We start from the raw sequence: 20,653 nt of genomic DNA, 5'->3' as shown, positions 1-20,653 counted from the left end.
ATTCTCAAAGTATATTTATATTTTCCTGTTTATGTAAGAGTTTTTCACGCACTTAGAAAATTTAGTTATTTTCATATTAAAGGTTTCGTAATCAACATTTAAATTATTCTTGGCAAATATTCAATTTTTATTATCTCATTGATCCTTTATAATTTGGTTATAAAAGAAAAAATAACGTATAACTTATTGATTCTTCATTTGTCAATGGGACTATATTTTTACTTTAACAAGGAGACCTTTCCAACCTCGGATTACAGATCTTTCCCAAAATTTTTTTGCGGCTTCCTGGTACCTAATCGGAGCAGACTTCTCCGAGATGTTACTGTTCTTTTGGGTTACTCGGGCCCCTGATGCATAAAAGCGATACAGAAGTTTCATGTCTATGGAATTCTCGAGTCCCAGGTGGATAAAAAGTCACAAATAAGATGATTTAACAATATTTATTTCTTTGGGGTTACCGAGCCTCAGGTAGGTAAAAGAAGTACAGAATAGACTCCTTCAGATAGTTTTAATTTTTTTTTACTGTTTTGCCCCCCCCCCCCGTGGGTATTATTTTGTGACTTTTCGTGACTTTTAATCTAACGATCTCGGAGAGGTCGTTCATGATGGCCACCCTGAGCTCCGGGTACTTCGGAGATAATCGCCGACAACGTATTCGTAATCAGCGACGCCAAAAACCCCTCTGTAAGTATTATTTTATAAGTTTTCGGGAATTTCACTACAATGATCTCGGAGAGGTCAAGAATAATTTAAATGTTTATTACGAAACCTTTAAAATGAAAATAACTAAATTTTCTATAAATAAAAGAGCTATAATGTACACGAGAAGTTCACTCTTGGCTATTTTTTATACCTGGAGTATGAACAACTCATAGAAACTGAAGACCTGAAATTTTATTTAAATCATGAATAATTTAAATCAAGTTTAATTCACGAATCAAAATTGATTCGTGATTGAAAATGATTTTAAATCAAAATCAAAATTGATTCGTCAATTAAAATGATTTTAAATCAAAAATCAAAATTGATTCGTGATTTAAAATCATTTAAGTCAAAAATCAAAATTGATTCGTGAATTGAAATAGTTTTAATTCATAAATCAATTGTATTTATGATTCGTAGTGTCTTTTAATTCATTATTTTGCAACCCTGTCTACTAGACCGTTCCACTTCATATCTTATACACTATTCAAGTAGATAATATATGAAGTAATGACGTCGAGATAATTTAACTTTTTGCATTTTTTAATGCTTTTTACCAACATGAACGATGAATTTTTGCCTTCATATTTTTCACTTCAAAATAATGCCAAAAATTTTTATTTGGGTAGGTGAAAATAGACTGCAGGTAAATTTTTAGCCCACCAGGGGGCCTTAGGGCCCAATTTTGGACCCCTCTAAAGTCAAAAAATAGCCGTTTTTACCTATTTTTGCGTATTATTCAAATATTTGTAACTCAGGCACCGGAGCATATTTTTTAATCCGGAGGGTCGCATATTTTAGGTCAAGGCATGTACTTTTTATAAAAAAATTATGTAGAGCTCGATAAACCCACCCCCGGTTATGGAAGGGCAATGAAAGAGGATGAAAAATCGCAAAATTATCGTTTTTTAGCTTTTCTTTAATTAATGTAGAATGCGATTGGATTGACGTATTGACTTTTGCAAGATATCATTTTAAAGGTATTTTTATCAACTTCGAATTGCCGTGCGCAGATTTAAGATTGGTTCAAAAACGACGGAGATAGAGCTGTTTAAAGATGTCAACATTATGAAAAAAGGACATTTCGATAAGCTGTAACTTTTTTCTAGTTACATGGATCTCTTTGAAATTTTATATAAAAGTAGTTGATTACATGTAGTTTGAAGCCATATAGGTAAGGATCTTGGTATTTGCCTCTATAACCGAGAACGAGGCCCCGGAAATCCGGGATTTTAGCCTTTATAGAGGCAAAATCCATGTTAAATTAAGCGGCAAAACTATTTGGTAACTCCTGAAATTATCGCAAAATAAACATAAAAAAACATGAAAATCAAAAACCCCTTATCCAACGTATTTTTTGACCAGGAATCCAATGGTAACCTTGAATTTGACCTTGAACATAACCTCTAAGCTATAGCAAACCAAAATTGATTCTTTGCACGGCGACCCCCTTTTTTTATTTCAGATTTGAAAAGAGCGGAAAATTTTACGTTCAAATACATATTTTGTTTTTTTTTTTTCAAGGTAATTTCAAGGGCGCTGCAGTTTGAAAGTGAAGGCTCTATTTAAACTAATATTAAACTCAGCCAAAGAGTTTATTCTCGATCTGTGGCGCCCTTAAAATTACCTTGAAAAAAAAACAAAATATGTATTTGAACGTAAGATTTTCCGCTCTTTTCAAATCAATTTTAATTTGCTATTCGCTATCTGCATAACTGTTGGCACCCTCTAGGCGACGAGAAGTGGCGTTTTTTGGAGATGACAGGCATCCGTATATAATAGCAAAGGCTGGTTTTAATGAAATTTTTGATTTTCTGAAGAAGTATTTCGTTTTTTTTTGCAAGGAATTTCCATCTTTTCACTTACAAAAGTTTTTCAAAAAGGTAAGTAAAAAGCAAGATCTTTTATAATGCAAGTTATGCTATTCGGAAGTATAGGTTGAAAGGTTAAGCAAGCGTAAACATACCAATCTAAACATGCAAATGTATGTATGTGGAGCAAGTATTTGTGATTTATACGTGTATTCTCTTGTACCTGGTGGTTCTTGTTGTGTTAAAGTAATGAGAGATGAACCATATTTGAAAGAGGCTGTGAAAAAATGCGAAGATTTTTTCTGTTTAAATTATTTACCTGCTTTATGCTCAGAAAATGCCAAAAAATAATTCCAAAAATATTTTTTTGACAAATAAAAATGTAAAAACTATAACATTTAGTGGTAAAGATGTTTGTGATGTTACAAATAAGTTTTATTGAAAGTTAATGTTCTTATTGTTTGTTTTTAGATATTTTATTCAGAATGCAATAAAAACTATTGAAATAATAAACTCATTGTAATTCATTTTAAAATATGTATGTACAAACCACGTTTCAAGTATGTACAAATTTCATTATTTTCTAATCTGATTCATTTTCGGCAATAGGTGGTTGCAAATTTACAAGAACGTAACATATCGCCGTTGCTTACGAGTAAAAACACTCATCATCGAAGCTACGTGAAAAAAAACACACCTCTTTGGATACCATGAAAAAAAACACACCTCATTGGAGCGCTGCGAAAAAAAACACACCTCATTGAATGCCATGAAAAAAAACACAGCACATTGGATGCCGCAAAAAAAAACACAGCTCATTGGATGCCGCGAACAAAAAACACACAGCATCGAAACTTGTTGCGTTTTTTTTCGCGGCATCCAATGAGGTGTTTTTTTTTTTCGCGGCATCCAATCTGCTGTGTTTTTTTTTTCATGGCATCCAATGTGCTATGTTTTTTTTCATGGCATTCAATGAGGTGTGTTTTTTTTGGGGCACTGCGATGAGGTGTGTTTTTTTTTCACGGCATTCAATGAGCTGTGTTTTTTTTTCGGGGCATTTTATCAGTATGTTTTTTTTCGTAGCGTTTTTCACTGTGTTTTTACTCGCAAGCAACGGCGAATACATGTACAATGCCATCAATACAATGAAAAAAAATTTCTGGTATTTTATCTAAAATTCTAAATGTTGTAAGTCGCTGCATTACTCTTTCCACGTGTATTCGCACACTTGCTATGGTATAAGTATCTTCTGTCTTTTTTTTTTGAAAACTCTTTCTTTTTTGCTAAAAACGGTGGCATGACAACACAAACTTTTTTCCCAGCTTTATCTAAGATTTCTTTAACTACAGGAAAACCTTTGTCTGCTAGCACTACATCTCCATACTCTAATTTATCAATTAATCCAGATTCTATGGTTATTTTGGAGTCACTCTTTATCCCTCCTGCAACTTTTGATTTATGACATATAAAACCTTATGGCGTCACCCCCACTAGAAGTTTTGCAGTAAATGTTTTCTTGTATCTATATGCGTACACACGTTCATCAACTTTGGAAGGAATTTCAATCCTAAACTCTGTGCAATCAATGATAACTCGAACATTGCTAAAATAGGAGTGAAAACATGCAGGTGTTATTGCTCTTACAACGTCTTGGTCAGGCCAAAATACTAAATTTGCTGCATTTGTCACTAAGTCTTGCAAAATTTGAAAAAATATCCTAGAAATAATTGTTCGATGAACACAAAATATAACACCCAGGGCCGAAAAAGTCAATCCGGTTTTAAATTTCATCAAAAATACCAACGGTCTATTCTTTTTACTAATCTTGTAATGTTGTGCATCCCAAACTACTTCTGTTAGTAAAAATTAAAACTTTTCAAAAATAACACCAGTAAGATCCAACAGTTGATTATCATTATTAATGCAATCAATACCGCTGAATAAATTCACTTTTTCAAATGTGTCACAATTATCTTGCACTTCTTCATCTACTAATTTTTTTCTGTATTTGTTTCTTTATCTTTATACTTTTTATTGTTAGGAAATTTAATAACTCCATTACAATTTGTTATATTGGTTTGAATTTCTGCATCACTAAAACAACTTCCTTTTGTAATATATCTAATACAAGTATATTCACTTGTTGGAGAATACTCTTTTGAAAAAATTTCAACTTTACATCCTTGATCTTCTATAGTGACTGGCTCATTAATTACTTTATATTCCTCTGAACTTGCATATAACTTATTTGCATAATTGTCATCATCTACAGTTTGGCCTTGATTTGGTTTTGCAACATCTACAGTAGTAGAACTGTTTACATCTGTTACACGTGCACTGCTTTTGACAAGCTTGGTTATGATACTTACGTGGCCTTCAATATTCAATAAATATAATTAATTGCTTGGATCCATTTATTTTTCTGCGTTATTTTATGTTTTGCAGTAGGAAAACTATAAAGCTGTATGTTTTCACAATTGAGTAAAGTATTATGGCAATTCAGGGGGGAAAGGTACCTTAAACCTACATTTATAAAAAAATTTATTAAAAATAAAGAAAAAAATTTTTTTTGGAATATACAGAGAAAACTCTGTTTTTTCCACTCTTTTTCCAAAGTTTTTCTGGAAAATGAAAATTGAGGTTAGACTGATACCATTATACTCTATTATATAGTATTTATTATAAAACAGATTCCATGACCGTTACAATAAATAATCATATAACTAAATTATCTTCCTAGGTTGCGCGATATTGCTGACTGGCTCAGCACTCGGTGGGATCCCACCGACCAAAAATGATCGATTCTGAGAACTGATCAATGAATGCTTTCATTAGTAAAATTTTTTCCTCATTTTCTAGGACTCAATAATGTTAATTTGATGTTGATAATGAAGACTGACATCAATCTTTAATTTATATTATACAAAAGAGCCAAACAGGAGTGAATTGGTGTATGAATCCTCTAAACTATTTATACGATGAATTTTCGTACATGGGCTTTAAGGGAGGAAAGGTACCTTAAAACTACTGTTACGTGGGAAGGGGTTAAATAAAAGGCGAAATAACTAATAAGGCTCAAAATATATCAGAGGAGAGGGGCCGTTCGCGCAAGGTGTCTCCTCGTCGCTTGATGTACTGATACTGCCGCCGCTGATGAGCTATGCTTATGACTCTCATTGTAGTGCGCCACGTCACTGGTGGGGCCTTGTCGTCCCACGTGACACGACCGAAGTTGCTACGCGCCGACCCCGGCGCGATATATATTTTTATGGGCCCCTCTTTTGATATTTATTTATTCATAAAATTTTTCTTATAATATAAAATATTCATATATAAAAACGATTACAAATTTGATTAATGCCAGTAGGTCTTTTGTTCATTGTCTTCTATTATAACTATTCCTTAAAACTTAAGCTTAGATTGGCCTGCGAGCGGTCAGGCTTACAATAATAACATTAACATTCTTATTTAAAAAAATTTTGTTTTTTTCTTTCTGTTAATTTAATAGTAATAAATAAAATGTACGGTGATTATTGGTTTTTTTTTTTTTTAAATCTTTTTTTCTAATAATATTATTTTTACTTGAAGATGTATTTTATTTAATAGCTTTTGCTATAAAATAATTTTTAATTCTTTTCTTGGGCAAGTGTATAAGTGTAAATTTGTTTGCAGTGATTGTTAGGGTTCTCTACTAACATCCGTGTGCATTTGTTCTTTGGGTAAATGTGTATGTGAGTTGGTACATGCGTGTGTATTCTAGTTGAACTAATAATTGAAATCAATAATAATATTATTATGAATCAGCTATGTAATATGCATCTTATCTTATAACTCATTGCCGTCCGCAGGCTGGCAAATTATTTCACTCAAATGAAATTCATTAAAATTTACTGTACTGTCTCCTGTGCACGGCGCATATAAACTTATTTTCAGCCATTATGATAAAATAGTTTTTTCTTTTCATGGCAAACGCTTCCATAGGCTTATGTTCATGTGAGATACATTTGGCCGTTCGATTGCAATACCACACGTTTAGTAGCCAAGTTATAGTTTTGATGAGCCGTTTTATGTTGCATTATAAGCTACGTACGCTGTGTTGCGCTATATAATATGTATATATTGTGTGCGCTATACTACGTGCGGCGTACAATTATATACTGTGTTCAATTGACACGTTGCTGCTATCAGGCATTGCGTTTTTCGTGGCTCATTCAATAACTTTTGTGCTTATTCGCTTGATGCGCTTGCCATGAAATAATATTTTAAATCATAATAATTTTCATTTTATTTTCCGTTTACGAGAAACATATAATTTCAATCAAAATGTAAAAACTGAAATTCCATAAGATTGCCAGTGCTACGTATAGCTTTGAGTCATCATTAATGTCATTACTAGTTTGACTTGCGGTTTCAATATTTTCGCAATTATTCAATGTATATATTTTTTTTTTTTTTAATTTTTCAATAAATATCTAAATAATGTATATAGTGTGAAGCCCATTAACGTACTTAACAAAATTATTATAATCAATAATCGTCGTTATTTCAAGATTTTTTTTTGTTTTACTTTTCTTTCCCATAGGCTTAATTACCTTTTGACTATATTACTAATTAATTCTTTTTTTTCATATTTCATTCCATTGCAATTTAGCATTGCTTACTATAATTTTAATCTATAGGCCAATATATTTGTACGGTATGTCTTCATTCTCATTTAATTAATAAATAAAAAAAAAAAAAAATCGTCGATCTATAGGCAAGGTGCTGCAGAAGTTGAATGTAGACTCTGTTTTTGCCAGCACGTCGTAGCACCCGATCGTCGACGTCATTACGGATGTGAAATTCAGTGTGCTTGGTCCGTACATATACAAACAACGCGCTTGTATTCTATGCACTGATGATAATATTAGAATCATAAACAAATTTATTCGGCTGTCCATGGTGAATAATCGATATGACTAGCTACTACAACTGCACATAAGCGTAAAAATATAACCAAACTATACAAAAGCAATTCAAAAACTTTAAATAAAATCAAATTAATTAACTTGTAGCAAATTAACTGCATCGATCGCAACAAATGCATCGATCTGTCTCGGTCGACTCACTATCGCACCAGATCTCTCAAATTTCAACTATTATATCAAAATAAAAATTCAAAACTCTAACTAAAAAAAAAATATTTACTTTAATTTCATATAAAAGCTAACCGCGGACGCCGGTATGGCAAATCCGATGCACGGATGCTCTACCTGCTCTCGAGGTAACTTTACCCACATATAATTCATATACATTATAATTGCAACGCCTATGCTCAGCTGCGTCAGCCATATCGTATATCATGATGCACTCAATCTCAGCTACAGCTATAACATAAAGCAAAAAAATTAAATTCATTTTTTTAAAAATTTAATAAAATTTATATGTCACCCAAAGCTTTAATTATCTTCTTCTTCTATCATTAATCAAACAATTGATATAACAAACTGCTTTCCTATAACAAAATATAATTATTAATATGTACGGGGCCCAATGGCCTCGCAATCAACCAAGCTGCAAGGTACACATTGGCCTGTCATACTCTTCAGCTCAAAGACAACATCAAATCATTACATTATCTCATAAATAAACTATCCTTCCTCATATGTATATTCATGTAATAATTTCCTTTTTCTCTCTTTTCTTTTTATGCAGCTTCAGATCGTTCCACGACCGAAGTTGCTAATTAAAAAAAAATATAAAAAAAAAAGAACTAATGCCCATTTAAGCCATAGCACACCAAGGAGGTTTATCGCGAGGATGTCTCGGCTTCGCTACAAAGTATTTGTAAAGTGCCGCGTTGTCGTGACATTGTTGCGCATTTTTGGCTTCCTCCGCCACATGTGTAACGTAAGCATTTTGCAGTACGCTGCTGCCTGTGTCGCGCACCGAGGTATTATGATCTCGTGCGTCTGCTATCTCTCGTGAAGGCGACTGATTGTCTGGGAGATGCGTAATAGAAGACTCGACACGCGTCGATGTATTATCGCTGTTGTAATAGCGAGCTTCTTGCGGTATACTGTTGTGTGTTGGAATCGGCAAGGGCACCGATGGCATCATCTCAGCGCAGCGATATTTTTCCGGTTGCTCTACGATTTTGGCGTCGCAATGCTCACTCGACTTCGTCTGCGGCTTATTCAAGCTCTCTCGCTCGTCTGCCAACGTATCAAAATTTTTCGCGGGGATAATATAATTATTATCATTTGATTGTCCAATGTCTTGCGATATTGACATAATGCTTATTGATGTGCCGCGTTCGGGAGCTTTTTCGCATACTTTTTGAGAGTTTTCTTTATCCGAGTCTTTTTCCCAGATACCTTTCTGCAATTCACACCTATTGGAGACAGGATTTTTGCGCAAATCTATACTCAATTTGTCGAAAATTTTCTGTACGATTTTCGGGAAAGAGCGCCTAACGTATTCTTGATTGTTGGAGTCTAATATTGACTCCGGTACCGCTTTAGGTTGCGAATTATTATTTTCGACCGATGACTGCGCATTTGCCGATGCAGGTGTCGAGTCACATGGGTCTTCTTCAAATGATATAAGATCGTCACCACAAGCACTGTGGCGTTTCGTTTGTTGCAAGTCAAAATTTTCGACTTGTATTGCAGGTGCTCGTGGCGGTACCACCGGCTTGCGATGTTTTTTGCCCGCGTTTACGATCTCAGCAATATTTTCTTACGCTTGCACTTTTGTTGTACACTCCGGCAACGGTAACATGCTGACATCGCCGTCCGTTTCGACGTCGCTGTTGCCGTCATTCGAGATTTCCTCTATTGCCTCGAATTTTAGGGCCGGATACAAAGAGTCCGATGACGATTCTTCAACAAATTTCTCTTTGTCTTTAGCGTTCTCTGTCATTTTATATCGTCTTGTGCTTATTTTGAAGATTTTATTCGGAGGATGGTCCAGTTTAGCTGGTAATATTTTTTGTGCACCGATGCAATTTAAAATCGGCACCCGAAGCGTTGTCTTCTTATCATCGTGCCCGGCACTTGATGATTGAGCCAGACACGCTGCTAGTCAATTATTCTTCTGCGTAGATGGTGGCTCGTTATTAAAATTAGAAATTGTTCGATTGTTACAATTATCGGAGGTACTATTGCCACTAGTGTTATCGTTATCGCGTTGTGGTTTTGAATTTAACGACGCGTTACGCGAGTCGTCGTTCACGCTATTACAGTCGCTTGCCTCGTGACCACGCTTGTTACAAATTTCGCATCCGAGCATTGCGCGCTTTATTTTAAAACAATCTAATGCCGAATGACCCGGCTTTTTACACACTTGACAAACCCCCCGTTTTTCGTCGCTGGCATTTATATTGCCGGACGGTTCCGTGTGCAAAGGCACGCCGATTAAGCCGATAGAAATAATATTTGAGCCAACCGCGGAGCGATAACGCGACTTGCGTTCGATTTCGCTAGCTGTTTCGATTGCGTCTGCTAAACTTCTCGGATTTTCAAAGCGTACTTGCGTTCGTAACGGCTAGCATAAACCCAATAGGAAACAGTCTAAAACGTTGTCCTGTAAACTATAGATTGCAGCTTCTCGTTCAAACGCGCTTATATCGGGGGCCTGTCTGTATGCCGCCACCGCGTTGTCGTATAAGGAGCGAATAGTGCACCCGAATTTCCGCATGTCGTCGTCCGCTTGCTGTTTTGCGTTGCCTAACTTCATTGCTAGGCCATCCACGACGTTTCTGTTAACAAATCTGTCTCTAAGGTCGCGAAGTAATTCATCCACGCTACAGTAATCCACCAATTTGCCTACAATGTCTTCGGCTTCCCCGACTAGCTTTGATTGAAGCGCTCGAACAATTTTTCGCTCGAATAAGGGCAATTGTTCAACCGCTTCTTCGACTGCCGTGCAAAACAATTTTAAAGTATTAGGCTTTCCGTAAAATATTGGAATTTGTTCTACAATATCGTTACAAGATAGTCGATACAAGATAGTCGATACGTATACAAGATAGTCGATATTTGCATCTTGCCGTATATGACTTGGATCTAAGTCGCGACGCGTAGCTGCATTGTACCCCCGATCGGCTTGGCTAATGTACGCACTTTGCCGTTGATCATGGGACTGTCTACTATATCCGCACGGTCGCAAGTCATATGGGTGGTTCATACTTTGTCGCGCATAAATGTGACCCCACTCGGCTTGGCTTGTATACGCACTTTGCCGTTGATCATGCGACTGGCTATTATATCCGCACTGTCGCAGATCATTTGGATGATTCAAATTTTTTCGCAAATTCGCGCCTGTCGCGTATCTGTAAATACGTGCAAGCTGATCCGTCAACTCGTCTTGAGCAGTATCTGACGCGTTAATACAACTATCTAACGGTCTATCATTTAAAAGTGGACTTTGAAACCGTACGCTACGCGATCTATTGCTGGGATCTTCTATCGGTTGCCCGTAAGTGGGATCGCTTCCACCCAAGTCCACTAATATTTCGTCGGCTCGAGCTCCGCTGTCCGGTTGCATCTCATTGAGCGAGCTTTGTCGATTTATAAAATCCGCAAAGCATGGATATTGTGTCTCAATGAGCGCTCTGCGCTCGGCCTCAGAAGCCTCTAAAAAATAATTTAATGACACTTCGCGTTGCAACACGAAGGGAGTATCTGACTCCTTCCCCTTATGATTATTTCCATTCATTATTTTAAATAAAAAAAAAATTAATCTTAAAAATTTCTAAAACATAAAAATGTTGGGTCGTGCAACTCGCAACTTGATTGCAATAATTTTAAACACAATTTTAATTCTACTTACCTGTCGCAATGGTATAGGCAGCTTGCGATTTATCCCATGCCACATTCACAACCCTGTAATTCACTCTTCCGACGGTGTATTGGTACTGCTGAGTGCGGTGTCGAACTCGTTTTTTTTTTTTTTTGTTAAAAAAAGACAAAAATAAAACTTTGCACCGATCACGAATAAAACAACAGTCACCGTCGAACACACCTAGCGCCAAAATTAAAAGGGGAGCGCCCAGGGTGTTACGTGGGAAGGGATTAAATAAAAGGCGAAATAACTAATTAAGTAATAGTCTCCTCGTCGCTTGATGTACTGATACTGCCGCCGCTGATGAGCTATGCTTATGACTCTCATTGTAGTGCGCCGCGTCACTGGTGGGGCCTTGTCGTCCCACGTGACACTACATTTATAAAAAAATTTTTAAAAATGAAGAAAAAATTTTTTTTTGGAATATACAGAGAAAACTCTGTTTTTTATAACTCTTTTTTCAAAGTCTTTTACTCTGGAAAATGAAAATGAAGGTCCCAGTCACCATAGAACCCTCCTCGCTGAAGCAAGCCCACATGACAGGTACCCCTGTAACGTAGGTTCTAGCTAGAACCGATAGTTCAATCATGGTCATTGGGGTCTTATTTTGATCATTAGATGCGTGGTTACAAACGCAAGCACTTTCAAATTTTTTAATTAGTTATACACAATTTGCCAGCCACATATACACATTTATTCATTAATATATATGATAAAATGACAGGTGATGCTACAATATAGCCTGAAAAAAGTGCTCATTTGTCCCAATACCTTTGAAAGTGCTTGCGTTTGTAGCCATTCTCATGTAGAACAATCCCTGAAAATTTCAGCTCGTATGCTCAAACGGTTCACATGGAATGTTACAGCAACAAAGCAATTTTGAGATGAAACGTAACTACCCAAGAGTTAAAAAAAACAAAAATACACCAATCTATGTCATAATGATACTCTCAAGTCACTGAGGCTGCTTTAAACTTTTTGGACGATAAAAAACAGTAATTCAACTTGAATTTTCAACATATTAGACCTACAAGGACAATGTTCAATATCCCAGATAGACACACAAAGCCAAATGCGACAATTTCATCACTACATTTTATAAGTTGTACTAAAATGTTAATATACGCTTATATGGGTTTTATGTGGAAACTGGTAACTAAGTTGATTATGTGAAAATCAACTTTTCACACAAATATACACAATTTCACATTAGAACTTGAACTCAGTCCTCTATCTATTCACTCACATTCATGAAACATTAATCATTGGATCTATAAATGGAAATAAAATCACTCAAAATTGATCAATTATCACTAATCTTGTTTATCACATGCAACATACAGTAATATACATGTTAGAGTTATATACACATATATAAAGTACAGTGACATACATATACACTGATGTATATATGTCAATTTACATATGTACTGCTGTATTTCTTGAATTTGAACTGCTAAAAATGTCACATTTTCATAAGAAGCTATTGAAACATTTTCATAGCTTTATTATGAAACACTATGTCAAGTTGCAAAGATATAACTTCACTGTACATGTACTTTTTTTACTTTTAAAAAAATGTTATTTTTAGCCATTGGAAAATTAAGAAGCAGTCAGCATACTGTTATTGACATTTGATCCGGGCTCGCGCACAAAACAGAGAGAGACAGAAAATATGCCGAAACCCACGTTCTGTGAGTGGTGGCGTTACTGTACACCTATAGCCATGTAAACAAACAAATTTCTGCTAGATGTACTCTAACCAAAGAATAAAACGAGTATCAGTAGATGGCGCTACCGACTTATGAAAGTCTCGAGATTCGTGAGAAGCGATGGCAACTATATATCTTTGAGTTGTTTCATCATTTTTTCTAAATAATTGTAAAAGTATCGGTACTAAATAGGCTGTACATCAGTGTACAATTAAAATTTTAAAATTCCGATCACGGCACTGAAAAGTTGAGGAAAAACCTATCAAAAAAGTCAATAAAAAAAAAATTTTTTTTTTGAGATTTTAGATACCTTTACCCCTTAACAACATAACAAGAACGATTTGACATTTTCAATGTGAAAATCAATGCTATGATATATCACGCTCTCTCCCAAAAACGCTAGAGTCCTACACGAGAGGGAGCGTCCGTCGATACGAGCTCCCCCACCTCGGCTGACGCAGATAGCGAATAGCTTAGAGGTTATGTTCAAGGTCAAATTCAAGGTTACCATTGGATTCCTCGTCGAAAAATACGTTGAATATGAGGTTTTTGATTTTTATGTTTATTTTGCAATATTTTCAGGAATTACCAAATGGTTTTGCCTCTTAATTTAACATGAATTTTGACTCTATAAAGGCTAAAATCCCGGATTTCCGGGGCCTCGTTTTCGGTTATAGAGGCAAATACCAAGATCCTAACCTATATGGCTTCAAACTACATGTAATCAACTACTTTTATATAAAATTTCAAAGAGATCCATGTTACTAGAAAAAAGTTGCAGTTTATCGAAATGTCGAAAAACGCCTTTTTTCATAATGATGACATCTTTAAACAGCTCTATCTCCGTCGTTTTTAAACCAATCTTAAATCTGCGCACGGCAATTCAAAGGTAATAAAAATACCTTGAAAATAAGACTTCTACTCACTAGCACGCGCTCAACAGAACCACATACGTTGAATACATATATAGATTGGAGTAGAAAAAATTTAAATAAAAAAATCTAAAATCAAACAAGTAAAAAGTAAGAAAACAAAAAAACAAAGAACATGAATCAAAACAACCAGAAAATCAAGAAAAATCAAGAAAAGAAAAGTCAGAAAATCCCAACACAAGCATCGATGTTTCACATCTGGTGCATTATCAATGCGTGCTTAGTCTTTAAATCGTTCCCTTTCATTGAGTTAAGTAAACAGAGTAGTTTCTCGAGCTTTAGCGCACCAGATGTGAAACATCGATGCTTGTGTTGGAATTTTCTGACTTTTCTTTTCTTGATTTTTCTTGATTTTCTCGTTTTTTTGATTCATGTTCTTTGTTTTTTTGTTTTCTTACTTTTTACTTGTTTGATTTTAGATTTTTTTATTTAAATTGATTTTTTTCTGGATTTTTCAATTTTTCAATTTTTAATTTGTTTTTAATTTTTTACTTATTTTTTTGTTTCGACTTTTACTTGTTCGATTACTTTTAAATTCTTTAATTTTCTTTAATTAATAATAAGATGTTTCACATCTTGCAGCTGTTCATAAACAGCTGATTTTTTTCAATTTTTTCAATTTTTAATCTGATTTTAATTTGGTTTTTTTTACTTTTTTTTTCTTACCAAAAATGTCTCGGAGATTTGAAAGTTGTCCCCTCCAATCTCTGATTTTTTTTTATTTGAAATCATATTTTCGAAAAGTGACTGGTACTTTAATTATTTTCTTTAACTTTCAATTGTAGCTTCGAAAGTAAATTTTTATTAAAAATTATTTATTGATGAATTAAAATATTAAATTAGTTCATTGAGCGGTTATCGTTTGTTGTATGTTAATATAACATGATAAAAATGTCGACTTTCCTTAAGAAGACACACTTATAGGCACGTATACATACATGCATTGATCAATATCAGATTTGAAAACATGCATGATAGTGCGTACAGTCTCGCGACGTTTACGCATAGACAGCACAAACTTATTATATGTATTATCGATACGCATAAGCAAGAGAGAGAAAGATATCTCAACGCAGTCAATCCCGTGAGCTAAGCTGACTGCTGTTGCTTATGTTGTTACGTTGCCTCGTGTGTGTACTTAAACACAGTCATACGCGCGTGCGAGAGCAAGAGAGAAAGAGATATGCGCGTCGAGTCTCGGCAGCAGAAAGCAGTTCTGTAGCTGGCGCGGCAGCCAATTACAGCGCGTAGCGCAAACCGACGCTGTATAGGCAGTTCTACTATCAAAGTTGCGCTCGCTCGGACGGACGGACGCTCGGTTTTTACGGGTTTACCCCTGATACCAAACGCGAATATAGATGTTTCACATAAAAAAAAATAGAAAATACAGGCTTTCCGACTAGACAATTTTAAATTAGCATTTTCTAGTATCGTCTGTTTTACTCCATTTTGTCGCTGGAAAAAGGATGTTATATGGAAGGTAGGCGGTTTCTGGGGGGTAGAGGTTCGTACTCTAGATTTTCATTTGAACAGCATTTCTTCCAGTCCTGGACATTCAGATGGAATAAATGAACTCATTATCAGTCGCGTAGCTGCGTAAGCGAATGAGTTGCGCAGAGCTCGAGTGCGAGCAGCTTTATGAGTAAGTTCATGTGGAGGTTGCGTGCGTGCTGCACAATGTAGGAGGCGATTCGCTCGAAATGTGAACAGGCTAAACAGGGGCTTAGGCGACTGACGTGATTATGTTGATCGCCAGGACTATGATGTTATAGTCTGTGCAGTTGGAGGAACTGTTCCTTGTTCAGATCATAGAAGACAGATAAGCCGTAGTCGAAAGTCGCGAAGATCATTCAGTCGATCAGTCACTTACGAAGGGGTCTCGACAGTGCATGTCTGTAATATCTCAATGAATACAGAGTGTTGTACACTGAAGTTCAGACTTGACTGACTTGAGGTCCCCAAGGCAGAGATGGTGTGAACTTTAGACCGAGAGTGGTCAGCTCATGCCTCGTCTGCAACTGCGTTCTCTGGACAAACAATGGAGGTGTAGAGTCCTTCAATGCGTTAACATTGAATTGGCAACCGCACAGCATGGAATTTGTTTTGCCTGCATTCAGCCTAATTCCGTTTTCGTCTGTCCAGGAAACGATTGCACATCATCGTTTGCGTAATCCAAAATAGTTCAGGCCCCAGCTTCGCAATGGTCAAAAAAATTTTTTTAGTCGAGTTTTTTTACATATTCCAATGTAAAATTTTCCGCTGAATCCGAATTCGCATGTTTCCAGGCCCAAAAACGTGCCCAACATTGTTTAAACAAATATTTTTAGACAAGCGGTCAACATTTATGTTTTTTGACCTGGCAATACATTTTTTAAGTCAATTGGACCATTTTAAAGAGAAAACGTCTCTTGAAATTTTTCTCTCAAGTTGATAGTTTTCGAGTTATTCAACATTTAATGTTGCAAAAAACTGGAATGACTTAAGGGCTTATATACACTTTCAATTCAAAATTTTTTTTATTCAATTTTTGAATAAGATTTTTTCTCCCCTTTCCATTGCTTTTTTCGAAATTACAAAATGTTGATTTTGCACTGAGATACAGCTGTTTCTGTGACCCTTTTTCCTATACTTTACGTGTTAAATTTTTTCTTCTTTTGCATTTTCTGGCAAGTAGTGTTTTTGGTCACTTGTCGTAATATTCAGAGGGTACCGATTGAGCTTTCTGCACCAGGGTCGCGTACACTTCTTAAGAACATGAATGGTTACGGCCACTACCACGGGTGAGACGATTGAGCTCATAGATCATTTTCAAAACGTACTTTTATGACTCAAATTTCGGCAAAAACGAAAAATGAAAAAAATTGTGTGTTTAACTGTTCATGCAGAGCAACCTGAGTGTTTGGTCGTCTCACCCGTGGTAGTGGCCGTAACCATTCATGTTCTGAAGAAATGTACGCGAACCTGGTGCAGAAAGCTCAATCGATACCCTCTGAATATTACGACAGGTGACCAAAAACACTACTCGCCAGAAAACGCAAAAGAAGAAAAAAGTTAACACGTAAAGTATAGGAAAAAGGCTTACGGAAACAGCTGTATCTCAGTGCCAAATCAAAATTTTGGAATTTCGAAAAAAAGCAATGGAAAGGAGAGAAAGAATCCTATTCAAAAATTGAATAAAAAAAAATTTTGAATTTAAAGTGTATATAAGCCCTTAAGTCATCCTGCACAAACATTTGTGTTTAAGCACAATTTTTTTTTCATTTTAAGTTTGTTTTTTGTTACCTCCTTCATGAGTCTACTGATTGAAAGTGACCTATGAGCTCGATCACCACACCCTAGGTCGTGAACGTAACCATTGATGTTTTGAAGAAGTGTACGTGACCCTGGTGCTGTAAGTCAATCGGTATGCTCTGAATCTTACGACAACTGAGGTGCACTTTGTAAAAAGGTAAAACGCCAGAAAACGAAAAAGAAGTAAAAACTTAATACACCCAGTGTATTAAAATGGCTCACAGGAACAGCTATATTCCAGTGAATGATCAAAATTTTGATGTTTCAAAAATGCAATGGAAAAGGGACAAAAAATCCTACTCAAAAATAAAATAAAATTCTTTTCGATTTGAAGCCCGCTTTGAGCCCTTAAGTAATTATTTTGTAACTCTATACAAGAAACTGCATTAATATGAACTGACTGTTATATACGCAATAAATTTGAGAGATTGATAAGTTATTTGTTGTATAAATATTTTATTCAATTTGATTTTAATATTATAAACTTAATCAAGGTCAAAATATTTTATTTTTTCATAGGTTACCCGAAGATTTTACGTTTATGGTATATCACGAATGTGCTTGGGGATGTAAAGGAATTTTTATGCCTTCTAGATATAATAGTTCACGAGCCAAGTGCATAAAATGTACTATTTGCGGAATTTTTTTTTCTCCTAATAAATTTATTTTTCATTCTCATAGAATTGATATTAACGATAAGTACACCGAGCCAGATGCAGCTAATTTTAATTCTTGGCGAAGGCATATGAAGCTTTTAGGTAACCCTTCTGATGATGTAATCCATTCGTGGGAAGATGTGAAAGCAATGTTTAATGGAGGCACCCGAAAAAGAATAAGTTTGAATGGTCAAACAAAGTCGAGCTATGATTCTTCGCAAAATATGAGAGTATTAGAAAAAAAAAACTACAAACCAGTGACTCACGTACCAATGACAGGGTTAACATCCAAGTATTTTGAAACACAACGTAAAGTCTCTTCTTATTCAGATATTACTTTGAAATTAACAGGTAGAGGAGTTTTTGATTACGTTTTAGATCAGAATGCATCTTATAATGAAGAAAATTTTGAAAAAAGTCATAAGTATTCTGTATTTACATGCTTGCCATGGATCACTAAAAGAAACTCTATACGGCTTAATTGTAAGCAAGTATTTTTTATTATTAAATATTTATTACATACTTACTATAAAAAGCTCCAAAAACTTACTATTCCATTTAAAAATATTACACAGTTGTTATTATTTTCTGAGGTATTTGCCTATTGTACAGGTTGTAACAAAAGAATGGATACCACTGAATGTCTCGTAGAGTTAGTGCAATAAAAAAACCATATCCGACATATTTTTAGACAAAGAACTTAATGGTAACCTTGAATTTGCCTTACACATAATCTTGAGAGGAGTAATAAACCAATTCACTCCTTTTTGTCATTATTGTGATAGAAGTCATAGTTCAATGTCAATCTACATTTTGAACACAACATTGAAAACTTTGAACCCTAAAAAATGTGGAAAAAGTTGTAGAATAGGCCTTTGCATCTAGAAATAGCTTATTTTTACTATTTTAACACTTTGGTACTGTGCGCAAGGTTCAGATCAGAGTTTTATAGGTGGCCATTTTTGGTACAATGCAAGTCTTCAGTAAAATACCCTTTATGGGCTAAGTTTTTTAAAAACTGTAAAAAACGTATTGAGTGAGGGCCTTCGAGAATTTAAAAAAATACATGTTAAATCTGAAGCTGATGACACAAGATGGCTCAAAATCAACATTGGGCGTGAGCAAAGTGTATGCTTACAACGTATATAACTTTCTTTTAAAAGCCCGCACACGAAAAATAGACATACCCAACGAATCACACAATGAAATCAATATTAACAATTAAAGAACAAATACATGTATCGCCATATGCCACCACATGGCGAACTTTTATTTATATGTTAAACAATTAATATACACTTGTAACACCTAGCGATGGTGCACTTAAATACTTTCAAATTAAATCAAATAAGATCGAACCTCTAAACTATAGTTTATAATAAACAAGAAGATGTATCAATTATGCATGACTCGGCGTAACCTGAAAATGTGCCGAGTCATCACTAAAATATATATTTTTACAACCACGTTACAACTTAAATACTAATCCAATCACTTCAAAACACTTAACAATTCTTCAGCAAAAAATATGCACAATGCTTCTACCAAGAAACATTCCTATTAAACAACCTTTAATTATATTTATTATATAACTTCACCTTTTTACACAGATCTTTCACCATTGTATTTTCACGTCACCATGAAATATTTAGTATCAAAACACTAGTAATTTCACAGCGCAACTTTGTATATTACTTTTAAGCCAATAATTTGTTTATTGTATTAACTTTAATTTTTATCAATAAATCTACACTACTACGAGCGCCCAGCTAACGGTCCAACACGACGATTGCTCGTCCCCACTTTTCGCCCTCTGTCAAAAGCATATAAATACGGGCCTCTACAGAGGCAGAAATCAGTTCAGTCTCGAGATCGAACAGAGCAAGAGTACATGTTACAATAGGTCCTCAGTAACTATTTCATGCGCTGTCAAAGTTCATAGAGATCTATAAACACAGTTACACACTATCGACGGACTCGTTTAGCTTGGTGCTCAATAGTGTCCGAAGAGTAAGTTTCTCGTTCACTTATTTTTGTTACCCAGCTATCCCAATTGAAATAATTAAATCTTATTGCAAAGGTCCTTCAGCACTTTTACGATTAAATTTATTGTTTACACCTGTTACAAAGGTCCTTCAGTACTTTTGTAACAATTATTTTTCAACTCTCATTTATTGCAAAGCTCCTTCAGTACTTTTGCAATAAAGCCAATTATAATTATAATATAATATAATATAATTATAATATAATATAAAGGTCCTTCAGCACCTTTACGATAAAATCTTTTTCTACTTGTCACAAAGGTCCTTCAGCACTTTTGTAACAAGATCTATAAAATATTGTAGAGGTCCATCAGTACTTCTACAATATTAACTACTTTCGTTCGTTGCAAAGGTCCTTCAGTACCTTTGCAATAGAACACATTTGTTACAAAGGTCCTTCAGCACTTTTGTGACAAAATATTGTAGAGGTCCTACAGTACCTCCGCAATAACATCTACTTTCATTCGTTGCCAAGGTCTCTCAGTACCTTCGCAATAAATTCTTTTCCTTATCGTAAAGGTCCTTCAGCACCTGTACGTTAAGATCTCTGCCCAATAATTACAAAGGTCCTTCAGCACCATTGTAATTAAGTTGTAGTTGTAGTTGTAGAGGTCCCTCAGCACTTCTACAATAAGGGGCTTTCGTTAGCTAAACTCACTTCAAACAATAGGACTTTGAGCT

General features: G+C 35.1%; 1 protein-coding gene across 1 annotated transcript in view; it reads left to right on the top strand.

Moving 5' to 3' along the window:
• The window catches only part of LOC106651142 (ski-like protein), a 107,559-nt gene that overhangs the window by 16,944 nt on the left and 69,962 nt on the right, over nucleotides 1-20,653 (top strand). Inside the window, exon 3 of the mRNA XM_023460235.1 lies at nucleotides 17,794-18,413. Within this exon, the coding sequence (XP_023316003.1) occupies nucleotides 17,794-18,413 (620 nt within the window). The remainder of the gene's footprint in view (nucleotides 1-17,793; nucleotides 18,414-20,653) is intronic.

The sequence above is a fragment of the Trichogramma pretiosum genome, unplaced genomic scaffold, assembly GCF_000599845.2.
Source record: "Trichogramma pretiosum strain Unisexual culture from Peru unplaced genomic scaffold, Tpre_2.0 scaffold83, whole genome shotgun sequence".
NCBI classification, from domain to species: domain Eukaryota; kingdom Metazoa; phylum Arthropoda; class Insecta; order Hymenoptera; family Trichogrammatidae; genus Trichogramma; species Trichogramma pretiosum.
This window is presented reverse-complemented; position numbering and strand designations above follow the sequence as displayed.